The 15,941-nt window shown below is 45.5% G+C and overlaps 1 protein-coding gene across 1 annotated transcript in view; it reads right to left on the reverse strand.

The window, feature by feature from the left end:
- Window positions 1-15,941, reverse strand: part of aplp2 (amyloid beta (A4) precursor-like protein 2) — an 82,349-nt gene that overhangs the window by 32,946 nt on the left and 33,462 nt on the right. The window contains 3 exon segments of the mRNA XM_080772381.1: window positions 6,245-6,374; window positions 9,587-9,717; window positions 9,720-9,759. Coding sequence (XP_080628507.1) covers window positions 6,245-6,374; window positions 9,587-9,717; window positions 9,720-9,759 — 301 coding nt within the window.

Genomic DNA, 15,941 nt, shown 5'->3' on the forward strand with positions numbered 1-15,941 from the left:
TTAACAAATTATAAATTAATAATGAATTTATTTGTGAATTTAAAATGCGAAAACGCACCCAAAGTGCAATATACATACTTACCAAACTTAACCTAAACATAACCCAATGCCTGAACTAACTAATCATGTCTAAAATTCTAAAACCTAAACTTTTGATATCGTCGAATTGAACAAACCACATTTCCAAATGAGTTGAACATAAATGTTTCTATACTGTATGTCAGCTCAAATGAGTTGAACATAAATGTTTCTATACTACATGTATGTCAGCTCTAACTGGCTGTTTTTTTTGCCATCCATCATGCAGGGTATATTCTTGCCGGTGGTCCCTTGTGATATACAGTATGAAAGAAGGGTACAGGGTGAAATTAAGAGCCTCTTAGCATGTGACCAGACAAAACAAAGGGCCCGTTATGGCATGTCGGATATGATCCCTAACCCTTCAATTATGCCCCGACACGCTTGATTAAGCCATTTTGAGCGGGAACCCCTTTTGGTGTTACATACGTTATGTTATAATTTAGCTATTTATTTTTTTTAATGGTGAAAATGTGCCTCAATTTTGGATTTTTCTTTCTTTTCAGAACGAACGTTTTTAACTCAAATCTTTGCTTCTGGGGGGGGGGGGGGGTCCCTGGAACAACATATTTTCAGATGGGGGGGGGGGGGGGGGCGGAGGCCAATTACAGATAATTTCTGGGGTCCTTGACATGAAATATTGAGTGATATAGGCCTAGAAACATAATAAGGTATTTCAGAAAACTGTCAGGCCTAAATGGGTTAAATAGTTAACCAGCAATCCTCAGTGCTCTCTGTCTCTATCTGTCTCTCCTCCTCCAATCCGTCTCCTCGTTGCCAAGCAGAGGAGGAAGGATTGTGTGTTCTGTTCTCCTGGGCTCTTTCAAACAGCCTTTGAAAAGAAATGCAATGGTGCAAAGTAAAGTGGTGTCTATTATAATTATCGGACAGATAATTACTTTCCATATTTAGATTGTTAATGCCAATGGAGAAAAAAAAGATGTATTATTGTAATGTTAATCTACCCACTAGCACAAGTAATTAACATCAGCCACCACCTTTACCAGCTGCAGTATTAAAGTGATGCACACATGATTTCAATTCAATGTGATTGTGAAATGGGACATTCTACATAATGACTATGTTTACATTTTTTATACGTATACTGCAGTATGATAATAATACCGAGACTTTCCTCATTTTCCTTGACAGGACATTTTAATGCAGGTCTTTTACTTACGTAACATTGTAGTATAGTTACTTTTACTTAAAAAAAATCACACCCGTGTGAACTGAGTGGTGTAATTTCCCCCCCTCTCTCTCTCTCATTAGCAGGCCGCATGCACAGCACTACCCCTCTCTGTTACTGGTACTAATAAGTCACATACTCGTGCTCATGACCACTGATACAGGTACACAGGTACACGGACATTGCTGGTTGTAGGAGTGGTTGCACCACTCAAAAAGAGTACTTGTCAGACACTGCAAGTATATGAAAGCAGGCCATAAGGCCCTTTAATCACGCCCAAAGAGGAGATGGGATCTTGTTTTAATTAAACAGTTATTGGCATGCAAGCGCTCTGGCTCATTCCTAATGAAACGTCTTGGTTAATGATCGTCGTGTACGTATACAGCGTATGAGAATAAAAAGAGAACAGAGACAGGTGTTAGCAGGGTGGACAGATGGTCATAGATAGACCGTTACATCTCACGGGGCAAATGTTACTGATCAACACGGCAACCACAATGGTACAGAATAACCTCGCCTCACCAAGGCTTTCCACCTCGGAGGAAAGCCTAGGGTCTCTCTGTTGCAAAAGTGCCGTGTGAACCGGTCTGGAACGGATGATATCGTTACGTCATGTTGTAGTATTGTTTTGTAGTCATCAGGCAGGAACTGTCGTTTTGTAGTCATCAGGCAGAAACTGTTGTTTTGTAGTCATCAGGCAGAAACTGTTGTTTTGAAGTCATCAGGCAGGAACAATCAAACGGAACTTCCTTTTCCCTCAAACCGGAAGAATAACAATGAAAAGCTCTCGTATAGCCTGTAGCTTTTATTGAGAAAAATCGGTTTGAGGGGAAAAGGAAGTTCCGGAAGATTGCCGACTATAGTGACTACAAGACAATACTACAACATGACGTAGCGATATCATCCGCTCCCAATCGAATCGGTTCAAGTGGGTTCCAGGCCCGGGACGCTCAGAGTTCCTTGAGGGGGGGGGGGGTTCCAAATGGACCCTCTGTAAGCTATTGGGGAAGCTATTTGGGCAATTAAGAAGTTTGAGAACCCCTTGTGCTAAAGGATTTTTACCATGTGGAAGGAGCAGAAAAACGCGAAGAATGGGAGTGGGATATATTGATTTATAATCTACCATATGTCCCCCGGCTCCGCTCCCTCAGGTCCAGTGAAGCCAACCTCCTGAAGGTCCGCAAGGCCAAGTACCGCACCTGGGGGGGGGGGGGACAGGGCCTTCTAATGTTTCGGCCCCCAAACTCTGGAATGAACTCCCTAAACCATCTCAGAGCTGCTCTGTCCTCTCTCCTCTCTTTCAAAACCTCACTCAAAACCCACCTCTTCAGGATAGCTTTTCCCCAGCTGAGGTCTGGTTAGGATGTCCCCCGTCCCCCCCCTTCCCTCGTTTATCCTTTTATCTTTTTAACCCCTGTACTGTTGTTGTATCTGTTATGTTTTGCTTTGTTTTTTTCTTAATAAAGTCTGTTCCTAGTGTTCCTATGTAAAGCGCTTATAAATTTGAGCTATTATTATTATTATTACCACACATTATCACAAAGCAATTAAAGCATTCAGTTTGAATCTGGGATGTGTCAGATATGAATTATATCCTCTGCAGTAAAACTCCCAGTGTAACCAAAATAGAACTGTTCCATTTGTACTCAGTCTCAGAGTTACAAATGGATGAATGAACACTGATAGTTCTTTCGTTTTAGTGTGCAGCAGACACGATGAGAATGTCAACTAAACTACAATGAACAAGCTGTCATTTACATTTTAAATGAAGGAGAATTCTGGTTACGCCAGTCAAGACTGCATTATGATGCTCATTATGAGCTAAGTCTCAGTCGTACAGTAAAATCCAGAATGTTACATTTACACTCCTGAATTCATTGTGCACTGATTGGCCACTTTGGACTCGGTATTTCGCTGTCCTTCGAATTTCCCAAAAGCCTCCTCTCGCCATTTGCCAAGAATGTTCTTGAACGGTGGCCCATTTCACAGTCCAAGCGACCACTAATGGCTTTTAAATCCCGAGCCAAGCGGCAGCGCTCCATCGATGAGGCCAGAGGGATACTGGATATAGGTGTTTGTATAAAAGGTTTCTTCGTGAACGTATAATTTAGGACAAGAAGACGATTATAACAGAATTGACAGAATTTTGCCAGTACCAGTGCAAGCTAATATGTCTGCATTGTCTGCAGGTGCAAAGACGAGAATTGCACAAACGGGCAAGGTGTGCTACCCTGTGTCGGAATATTTCGTTGTTAATAGCAGAGAGACACATCAGAACAGGTTTTGGGGGGAGGGGGGGGGGGGGAGAAAAAAAAGATGCATGCTCAATGGGTCACATTTTTGCCCAGTGCTACAGTATTATTTTTGTTGAGAAAAAGGCATGCAGCATAGTGTTTTGTTTAGTTTGTAAGACTTTTGAAAGCCGACCAACGTTCTTCAGTGTCCGTCCTGACATTTAATAAAGCAGAATAAAGTAGAACACAGTGGTTTACCGAGCCGTTAAGAGACACTAGAGGGCACGGTGGATGATGATAGCGCCGGGCCTGTGGAGAAATGGCTAGTAATAAAAAACCAGCCCCCTCTCTCTCTCCCTCTCTCTCTCTCCCCTCCTTCTCCCATGACCCTGTGTGTCTGAGTTAGTTTACGACCACTGTCTGTGGGTACTGGGTATATAGGGATGGGGGATGGGGGGATGATAAGATTGTGCTTTATTGCTGGACAAGCCTCTCCCTTATACAATAATGGCTTTCCCCCCTCCGGGCCATCCGTTTGTCGAGAGACATTAAGGTGCTTCTCTTCCACAGCAGGCCGGACCTCCTCAATCAGCGAGCTCAAGGCCACAAGGATTAGTCGACTGCTCCGATATTATTGCACCAGTGTCACCTCTCTCTGCCTGTAGGCTTAGCCGGTTCATAATCCACCATATCGCTATGCTGTGAGCGGGGAGGCTAATTTAGAGGGAGGGGCGGTTGGTTGGAGAACACTCCATAAGGGAATATACCAAATATGAAGATCAAGTTTTGAGTGCTCCAAAGTGGCTTTCCCACAACCGCTGAACTGCAACGGTATAGCAGTGGAAAATAATAGGACTTGAAAGTAATGCAGAGTACTCCCCAGAGCATCTCTGTACCAACACTGCTATTGTAACCTACACTAGCTCGCCTAGCTGGCTAGCTCCCACTGGTGGGGTGTAGCACGCTCCGTCACTCTCCTCCAACTCAACACCACCACCACCACCCCCGCTGAGAGGCTCCACCCCAACTAGCTCTGGTCCATAGCTCTAATGCGTTTCATTTAGAGCTATGTTACTCTCAACTTCCGCCGCTCGCATGAATGCAGACCAGCCTCTACTCTTTGGCGTAAATAAAAAGAACGTTTTTGCTACTCACCAAAACAAAGGTGAGTTGTGTCAATAGAAAGACTACTTTCCTTAGTTACTCCGCTGCGCCCTCTACTGATATTGCCCAGAGAACTGCCTCATAGAGAATAAAAAAGTACCGTTTATACGTGTGGTGGGGGGCTCAGAGTGCTTCCACTAAGGAAAGTAGGCTTTCTAATGACACAACCCGCCTTTGTTTTGGTGAGTAGCAAAAACGTTCTTTTTCATTTACGCCAAAGAGGAGAGGCTGGTCTGATTTCGATTTGAGATTTAAAACTGAAAGTCCCATAGCCTTACTGCGCAGGGCAGAATCATAGAAGCAGTAGAAGGCTATGGACCAGAGCTACACCCCAACCAACCCGTAGATGTCACTAGCGGCAGCTAGCTAGCTGAAACAGGGCCGTAAGCGTATATAGAGGCGGCTCGGATGCACTGCGGTGGATTCAAAGAATACTGGACAACTCACCCCGGTGCTTCGCCCGTTTTTCATCCCGGAATTTTCCCCAGTGAGGGGGATAACTTTGTGCTATTGGCTGTTTGTTTGTATTTTTTTGGAAAAATATAAAAAGATACTCCTGTGGAAAGGCTATATTATTTTTACTTATATTGACCCTATAAACAATTTAGTATTATTTAGTATTATGTAAGGTTTTGCCCACTCAAATGGTACCTCGTCAGATAATCTCCACAACAACTTCTGTGAACAGACTTCACTGTAGTAGCTTTTCATAAATTATATTTTTGTACTTAGGCTGTCTGCTGTCATGAAAGTTTATAGTTAGAGAAATTCAAAGTCCAGCCGTCAGCCTCTCCCACCCCTCACTGGGGAAAATTCTGGGAGGAAAACAGAAATGGGGTGAGTTGAAACGGGGCCGTAAGCGCATAGAGGCGGCTCGGATGCACTGTGGTGGATTCAACTTTACCTCTGCACCGCCGCCACCCAAGCACACAATTCTCATTATAAAGAAATATTTATTTTGTCTACACTAGGGGTGGACTAGCCTGGGTTCACTTCCAGCCTCATTGGCTGCGTTTCCACGGATCTGAAATGTCACTGCGCTACTCAGTCTGTACAGAGGCTGCTCGACTCGCATTTTAACCCATTCTGACCTGAGATCAGATTCTAAAAATGTCTTCTCTCCTGGTCACTAAACTGCCTCCCCCTGCCCCTGGCCAGCCGGGGCGCCTGATGGAGGGGAAAGGAACTGGTTGGAATAACGTGTTCCTTCCACGCGCTACGTCCAACCAGGGAAACTCCCCCCTGTCAGGTGTAAAGGAGCAACTTGAACACTCACGCATGACGGAAGCATGAGTTAGGGTCTGTTGCTCTTATAAATATATCTTGTAAATATATTTTGAATCGGTGTTGCGAGGATAAGGGGGTACCTGGAAAAATATCTACCCCAAAAGGGGTAGCCTACCTGGTCCAAAAAAGTTTGGGAACCCCTGATATACAACATACTATTGACATATCTACCAATGGACCCCTAAGGGTACAATTGGTTCCATTTGTACACTCTCAGAGTTTTAACACTAAGGGTTCTCCAGTGTAGATCTGGTCCTTGAAATGATAAAAAGGTTAATAATCTGTGTCTTACCTAAGCATTTGTAAGGCACCACGATGTGGGCGTGTCCTTTGCAGACCTTCTTCGTATTCTTGCACCAGTTCTCGATCCTGATTGGCTGGTTGGCCTCCACCACGTTGGTGATCTGCAACTCGGGATACATCTGCGGGGTGGGCGTGGCAGAGGGAGAGTGGGCGAGAGTGGAGAGGAAGAGAGAGAGAGAGAGAGAGAGTGAGAGAGAGAGAGAGAGAGAGAGAGAGAGACGGGCAAGACAGATTGAGCAAAGCTTGAGTGCGAACTCGCTAATCCCCACTTTGCCATTTTCCAGATGCCATCTGTTCGGCGTGCGAGGCACAGTCCTCCTCAAATGCCATCCAAATGTCATCGATTAATGTGATCCAAGAATTCTCACAGAAAAGCTGGAAATAATTACACCCCTTGCTTTCTTTTTAGGGAGCACGTTCCAACTTTTAATCTATATGCGAAGTGATCACGATCACGATCACGATCTACAGGTGTGTAAAGTTAGCGGACGCAGCTCTCTTGAAGTGTCCAAAGAGTCAAAGGGCTTTATTTTGCGTGTCTTAAGTACCAGGTCTTATTCCCTAACTTGAGTAAACTAAAGACCTGGAGGCGTGATCAATGCTCTTTGGCCACTCAGAATAGCCAAATGGCATTGATCACGCCTCCAGGTCTTTAGTTTACTCAAGTTAGGGAATAAGACCTGGTACTTAAGACACGCAAAATACAGCCCAAAGTCTTCAGCAGGACGCTCATCAAACATTAATGTATATAAAGTAAATATGTAAGATGACTGCCAAGGACTTATTTAACTTATTTTTCATGATGTCCTACTACACTGCCAAGGACGTTTTTAATCTTAAAAAAATAATGTTGGCGGTCTGAGCCTTTTGGCGGTATATGTGATGTAATGGCGTCTGTCTTTCTGGTCATTCTGAAGCATGATTTATACATGCATGTCCGATGGCGTCACATACCAAAAATAGCATATATCTGCCAGCTCACGACGCATCTGTGACAAGTCTTGGTCAGTGTAAATTAAGCATTATTGTCCTGCCTTCTTTGCGATTAGTTCTCTTTCTTGAGTGGTTGGGTGCCTGCCTGGTGGATGCTGAATGGGGGGTAAAGGGCCGGCTCATAGCCAGTATCCACTATCCATGGGTATGCATTACTGATGCACTTCATGTTTATGAAGCAAATATTAAATAAAGTCAGGGGCTAATAAACAACGTGGCTCTCATGTGGGTCTTGATGACGTATCAATGACATTTGACTACGGTACATATTTGGGCAAGGTTTCATCTCCATCCACCCATGTGGCCCTGATCGGTCCAGTCGTTTGCAAGATTAGTCGCGACACACACACACACACGCGCACACACACACACACACACACACACACACACACACCTCTCCTAAAGAGCTCCGCCATGAAAAAAAAGAAAAAGAGTAAAAAGAGACATTGACAGGAGTTGGAGTGGAACTGCCGATAGATAGATAGCCTTATCATGAAGGGATAATGGCAATAATAATAAGCAGCCAGCGAGGTGTTGCCAATTGTATTAACCCATTCTGACCTGAGATCAGATTCATACGAGGTTTTCCACTGGACACACACTGGTCTGTAGCCCCGCAAGCAGAACCCGAATGTAGTAAAGTGTCTGACACTTTTAAGACTTTACTGCATTGGGTCCTGCTTCAAGTGGGGCTGTCGCCAGTTACGCACAAACAAATACAATGTAAACAAGCCATGAGACGGACTTCTGCGCGCTTTTACCATGGTTATTTATGTATTGACTTACGAATGTGCGAACTATAAGTACCTTACATACCATACCGACACATCTCCTGTGTCGCGGAAGCCGTTAAGTATTTTTAATCCATGATTGATTAAAAATGTCGCTTCTTCCTACCTTGTTTATTGACACCTCATTGTACCGCCTATCTGGCTAGCTAGTGGTGCTACAGCTATGACGGAGCAGATCAGAGGAAGGGACATAGCCCGCAAAGCCAACCGCACATCGAGAGGCGGTACAATAAACGGTAAATAAACAAGAAGAAATCAAAGCGACATTTTTAATCAAACATGGATTAAAAATACTTAACGGCTTCCGCGACACAGGAGATTTTATCAGAGGTATGTAAAGTACTTATAGTTCGCACATCCGTAAACAAACACAATAAAAAGCGTCCTAATTCCGCGCCGATGGACTAAACGATGAGTTTGAGTATATCCGCGTCCCAACAATCGCATTGAAAAATCTTAGCTTGACCAGGAACCCTACGGGTCAGCCCGGTTCGGTTCGGATTGGGCTGACCCAGGGGGTTCCGAGAGGGGCTAACTGGTCTGATGAACCAATTCTGACCTGAGATCAGATTCTAAAAATATCAGTCGTTCTTCGATTTTTCAAAAATAGCAGACCTACAAGCTCGTAGCGCGCCACTCGGTGGCGCGCTATGAGCTTGTAGATCTGCTATTTTTCAATAGCTAAAGCATAACATGATGCTAACACCAAAATGGGTTCCCGTTCAGAATGGGATAACAGCCATTCCGCTGTACTCTGAATGATGGTCTTCAGGCGAGGGCCTGCCAACAACAGCATCAGTAACGTCAGCCAGTCTGAGTCCTTCCACATAATGGGATTCAGGCCGACTCACGTCCTACAACAATATATTGTATATATATAATATATATATATATATAATATATACAACAATATATCACCAGTAAGATGCCTGAGGGAGAGAAGCGCGAGGTCCCGTGCACGGCTGCACGCATCCATCTGCCTCGTTGGCGGCAGACTGCTGGGCGAGCGCTGGCGCTTTGGCATGGGGGGAGTCGGATCAACATATGGAATGAATTCTGTACAGGCCACATTGAGTGTACACTACAGGGTTTGATGAGGTCAGATCAACATATGGAATGAATTCTGTACAGGCCACATTGAGTGTACAGGGTTTGATGAGGTCAGATCAACATAATGGAATGTCAGAACAGGTCAGCTCCATATATGGAGATCTAAGGGTGGTATCGGGGACACACAAACCCTGTGTACACTCAAGAGAATGTCCCCGATAAAACAAACAGATAGCCATCCGAAGCTAATATAAGTAGCCTTTCAACTAGATCGGATCAAAACATACGTATACAACTAGACTAATAAATTAACGTAGATTCAGCGTTAATTGGCGGGGGGGGATGCGTTAACACCTTGCACTTACTAACTTGCCCAGCACTGATCACAGTTAAGTACAGTACATGTACTGTACATAAACACAGCATTGAGCAGGATCTGTGTTTTTTCTCTTTCCTTCTTTCTTTCTGTGTCATAATGGTGCAGCAGGACAACCCACCTCCTGGCAGTACTGCAGTACTCCCTCCTTGGTTCCGACGCAGCTCTTGGTCCCAGAGGGGTCGGGCTCCCAGCGGCCCGTCTGGACGTTCACGTGCATGTTGAGCTTCCCGCAGAACATGGCCACCTGCGCTCCGCCACGGCAAAGCCCGTCCCCACGTTGGCTGCCAGCGCCTGGAGGAGACAAGAGGAGAGGAGAGGAGTTAATTAAGTATTTTTTAAATGTTTTTTTTCCTGAAAAACCCTCATGTTTCTATATCAGTGGTTCTCAATATTTCATGTCAAGGACCCCAAAGATTATATGTAATATAATGCCGCCGACCCCCCCATCTGAAAACATGTTGTTCCAGGGGGACCTCTCCAGAAGAGAAGATTTGAGTTAAAAAATGAAACTCTGAAAGAATATATTCAAAGATTTGAGGCACATTAATACCTGGCAATCAACGTAAACCACATGAACACTAGCATCCCTATATTGGGCATGCCATAACGGGCACAAAAACAAATCACAGGACACAGATGAACATTCAGCGAATAGCCCATCTACAATGAATGCATGAATGAATGAATGAATGAATGAATGAATGAATGAATGAATGAAATATGTATTTTCGTGTCATGCCACTTTGGCCCATCCCATATGGGATTATATGACACATTTCACAAAGTACATTGAATACAACTGACAGTCCTTCCTGTTCATACATTATTCAGACCAAAAAAAGAACACTAAACGAAAATAAACATAACAAGCCAAGGCCATTTTACATAAAGTAAATGGCCCTCCTCCTCATTGACCAGGCCTTTTCAAGGAATGAGGCAAATGAAAAGGTGTACTTTTGTTGACAATACGAGTTAACAATGCGTTACACTCGACCAAAGAGGGGGCCATGGTCAGACCCCCTGGGGGCCCTGTCGTCACCGTCACCCCGGTCAACTAAGTGCATTAGGAATTAAGAGGTCGATTTGGAGAGGAGAGGGTTATTGCAACCATAAAAGCGAGTCGAGTACTAGCAGGCAGTCAGACTCAGGGCCAAGTCACTTTCCTCATAAACGCCGTTATGGGACCGACACGGTGGTCCGACACTGTGGAGAAAATGTTACTTTATTTTCTGGAATGGGTATAAGGACTATAAGCAGTCGACTCCACACATTCTGTTCTCTATTGAGACGGACAGCAAGAAAGCTGAGAACAACAACACCACCACCGGGGGGACAGAGGAAACAAGAGTTCAGGGGAGGGATATCAAGCATGCACTTCTGGAGACAAGCGATCTTAGAGGCTAATTTAGACTTCATCGAATGCCTGCAATGCAAATCTTTTTTCAACCACTATTTCAGAGAGTATAGAAAGATCACGGTTCTGGAGACAGCGATCTTAGAGGCTAATTTAGACTTCATCGAATGCCTGCAATGCAAATCTTTTCTCAACCACTATTTCAGAGAGTATAGAAAAGTCACGGTTCTGGAGACAGCGACCTTAGAGGCTAATTAGTCATTAAGACTTCATCGAATGCCTGCAATCAATGCAATGCCCCGATTCAAAGACTAGCTTTCTTCAAAGCACTGTTTCAGACAGTATAGAAAGATCCGTTTTAATTGACAACCCGGGCCCCGCACCTCATGGTAGATAAAGCACACATACTAGTCAGAAAAAGCCTGCCCACATGTTGGCAACAAACACACTTCTGAAAAGGCAGACGGGGGCGTCAGACGGAGACAAATTGAGCTCGGCTCCGGTCTGTGGAAGTGTGTTTGGCCCAGGCCCGGATGGCGGCAACGCCAGGAGGAGAGGCTGATTGGGTTTGCACTTTGTCGGTCTTTTCTTTTTTTGTTGCTCCAGTGCCTACTGAGTGACTGAAAGATTAGAGAGAGAGAGAGAGAGAGAGAGAGAGAGAGAGAGAGAGAGAGAGAGAGAGAGAGCTATAATAATATAGAGAGCACCAGAGAGATAGCACGGAAGAGAGAGAGAAAACGAGAGAAATACTCTGCTTGTACGCACTCGCGCGCACACACACACACACACACACACACACACACACACACACACACACGCGCGTGTGTACATTTAAATGAACGATCTCCATCTCTCGTCTTCCCTTTTCCATCACTGCACTGTAACGTCCAATCAATCTGTATATAATAAAGTATGGTTTGATTAGACAGACAGTCTAACTAACAGTATCCGTGTTGAGGTCTACTGACCCTTTGTGAAGAGAGAGAGAGAGAGAGAGAGAGAGAGAGAGAGAGATGTATAATCATCAACACCCCCGCCGCCGCCTCCACCCCTGCGTGGCGTTACATAGCTTTTATTTCCTGCCCTCGCAGAGAGAGAGACCGGTCATTTATTTTAACGGAGCTCCGACAGTTCCTTTCTCTGCAGCCCAGGAAGTGCAAGGGGAACGCCCAGCCAGGCCATCCGTCTGTCTGTCTGTCTGTCTGTCCTAACCTGGCACAGGCTAAAGAAAAGAACGCCACGTCCGATAAACTGACACACAAATGATGATGATGATGATTATTCCCCACAGCTACTGTGTAATTAGCCGTCAAAAAAGATTGGCCCAGCTTTCAGGATGCTTTCTTTAATGCTTCATGGAGCAGCCAGGGACATGTACTTATTCACCAGCCAAATCAGTGTCAGGTGCATTTTAAATGCCACCGGCACAAGGAAAGCTAAATGTGATTTGGGTGTGTTTCTTTGAGCCGGGCTCAAGTAAACTAATTACCTGAACGTATAGAATTCTAGCCATTTCAGAGAAGACCGGAGTTGCTTGAGAGAACGTTACTATTATAGAGTTACTATTACTATTGGATCAAATGAAAGGGGAGGGTCACAGCCGCTTGCCCACGAGTCCTATGGGGAGTCACTACTGCTTTCCCACTAGTCCTATGGGGAGTCACTACTGCTTTCCCACTAGTCCTATGGGGAGTCACTACTGCTTTCCCACTAGTCCTATGGGGAGTCACTATTGCTTTCCCACTAGTCCTATGGGGAGTACTGTACTGCTTGCCCACTAGTCCTATGGGGAGTCACTATTGCTTTCCCACTAGTCCTATGGGGAGTCACTACTGCTTTCCCACTAGTCCTATGGGGAGTCACTATTGCTTTCCCACTAGTCCTATGGGGAGTACTGTACTGCTTGCCCACTAGTCCTATGGGGAGTCACTACTGCTTGCCCACTAGTCCTATGGGGAGTCACTATTGCTTTCCCACTAGTCCTATGGGGAGTCACTATTGCTTTCCCACTAGTCCTATGGGGAGTACTGCTTGCCCACTAGTCCTATGGGGAGTCACTACTGCTTTCCCACTAGTCCTGTGGCGAGTCAAAGCACAGTTAAGCACTAATGACTTGGCAAGCCGGGGCAAACTCTCCACGACTGATTGTTTACCCAGAACACAACAGGAGCACCACGGACAGGAAGTGGGACTATCCCTACCCGGTTGTTAGGATGACGTTGGGCTGCTGGGTAAACAGGCCTCGTCCCCCAGAGGGGAGCAGGAAGAGGTAGAGGGCTGGCCGCGGATGCTGGATAGCGCGCGCGCGCACACACACACACACACACACACACACACACACACACACACACACACACAGCTGACTTAATTATCTAGTAGAGTTGTGTCCAAACATGTGCCAGAATAGAAGCTTTCACTGCCAGCAATCATAAAATCCATAACCAATCTGTATGGCAGAGAATGTGAATACAATATACCTACAATAGTACGTGTGCAGTTGTTGGAGGTGGTCTTCCTCCCTAGTCCAGTAGTCCCTACCCCTCCATAGAGAAATGTAGACCCTGGAGTCAGGTAGGACACCACCTACTCATTTAGGCCCGAGGCCTTCTAAAGCCTGACCTAAGTTTTCTGAAAAACATACACATACTGTACAGAATCCCACAATGGGTTCCCGGCCTGAAGGGGTAAAAACACCAAAAGGGGTTCCCGCCCAGAATGGGTTATGCAGCCCTGTCTGGAGCTCATAGGTGCAATATCTCACCCAAGCAAAGCTGAGCTGCCTGATTGGCCTCTGCACTGGCTGGCTGGAACGTGAGCTAATCAGTGAAATGAGCTGCAGGTGCACCAGTGTTTGGACGCGGTGGTGTCCAGGCCTCCAAAGCACACAGATGGAAGCCACTAGAAAGTGAACTCTGCCTGAGACAATGGTCCCAATAATCCCATTGTTATGCCTACTATCCCAGGCTGATAATGAGGGAACATTGTAGAACGGAGCAGAGATGGGCAGAACAAAAGTCAAAGTCATCAGCTGTGGGCTGCAATGTGTGATGCGATGAGCCGCCAAGAGCATCCAGGCTGCATCGCATCACACACACACACACACACACACACACACACACACACACACACACACACACACACACACACACACACACACACACACACACACACACACACACACACACACACACACACACACACACACACACACACACACACACACACACACACACACACACGTGATTCTTAACCTTCGTAATTCCCCAGGACCCCAGTTTGATAAGCATTATTAGGCCACAGACCTCCATTTCATAGTTTTATCTCACTACACTGGTTCATTCAAAACACTCTCTGGCTTACAGAGCAGGTCCATTAACTGCCAGTATAGGCCAGTAAGGAGGGAGTTACACACAGTTAAACACAAACATTGAAGACAAAAGTGAGGACAAAAAAAGTGAAGACGCAAATTGTGATTGGCCAGCGTGATTGGGTGGGAAATGTTTGTTAAGCATCGCATAACGATTGTGTCACAGGGGATTGGAATTGAGACACACACACACACACACTCTCTCTCTAAAAGCAAAGCACTCGCAAAGTGCTTTACATGGCAAATAAAATACCTCAAAACCTCAATAATATAAATGATGAGACAATTATAAAACAATACATGACAATGAACTAAGACATTAAAAAGAAAACTAGGGGACAAAGACTAAATGGAATACAGTGGCAGTCAGAGCTAGCTGGCAGGGCACTGGTCTGGGTGACCTTATCGTTCTTTATTTATTTCCTTCCAAGGCTGAGAAACAAGAGTCACATGGCCCCTTAAAAATAAAACAGCTCTCTTTTGGTCCTATTTCAGGCCTCATCTGATTTCGGGGGGAGAGCTATTGTCCTTCTTGCAGTGGTTTCAGTGGTTTTCCACAGACCAGACACTGCAAACATAAATACTCAGTGTTCATTTAACATCGGTACAAAAAACAGGACATGTCAGTGGTCCGTTTCACTGTGGGAATGGTCTATAGTCTCCAATAGCATGTTTTATGATTTAGCGTCGCGTGAAGAACTGCATCGCAAAGGTGTGTTTTTCACCCCAAAAACACAGGACATAAATACACACTGGAGATGTGGAGTGTCCCAGCTGGTCCCAGAAGAACACAGGCAGGGGGTTGGAGGGTTCCTCTCGCTCAGTACGTCTCAAAGCGGGGGTACTGCAGGGTACAGGGATGCCACATGTGGGCTCTAGCGCAGCCTGGCAGCCCACTGGCACTGGCATTTATTTAGAGGTCCTCCACATGAAAAGGTTTGAGAAGTTCTACCTCGTATCTATTTCTCTGTGTCCTCCTCCCTGTCTTTCCTCCCTCCCTGTCTGTCCCATGTCTCCCGCCCTTGCTGCGCTGCCTGACAGATCTGACTTTTGGCTGCGTCCGTCCACCACCTCCCACTCATTCCACTGTGAGGTCAGCTCAGAGCACACGTGTGAGAGACAGGAAGGAATGCAAATGCAGAGAGAGAGAGATAGAGAGAGAGACACAGAGAGAGATAGAGAGGGGGGGGGGTGAGGTGAGAGAGTGACAGCCTGGCTGCAGCTCAATCCTTAAATCAATAAATCTATAGATTTGTCGGCCCCGTCTTGTCGGTCATCCGTCCATCTGCTAGAGAGAACATATAAGTTACAGTAAAAATCCAGAGTGAAAATAGGGCCCGCCTCTACGTTTTAATACTAAGTTAAATTGATTTTACCGTTAGCACGGCTGCTTGGATTCCCAGACTAGGCCACGAGAGCTTATAGTGTCTTATTTTCTTAAGTGTACTGGTGGTGGTGTGAGACCAGCGGAGGTGGCGCAGGGCCCCGGCGCCACACAGGACTGTTAATAGCATCGCTTAAATCTGGAGTCACATGCCTAGTGTTTACCTTTAAAGACGTTAGACAAAGACTACGGGGCAGGACCACCAGGGCCCACTGGGGGCAGTATAGAGCAGCAGTCCTGTGATAACACAGACAGACACTGCAGTGCATGCAGAAATATGTCATTTAAGATTTAAGACACTAGTGGGGAAATATGCAAGCAATAATCTTGACGTGTGTTGAATGTCCACTGTGTTGTTTGTTTATTGC

The sequence above is a fragment of the Protomyctophum bolini genome (assembly GCF_963924005.1).
Source record: "Protomyctophum bolini genome assembly, chromosome: 9".
In the NCBI taxonomy this organism is placed as follows: domain Eukaryota; kingdom Metazoa; phylum Chordata; class Actinopteri; order Myctophiformes; family Myctophidae; genus Protomyctophum; species Protomyctophum bolini.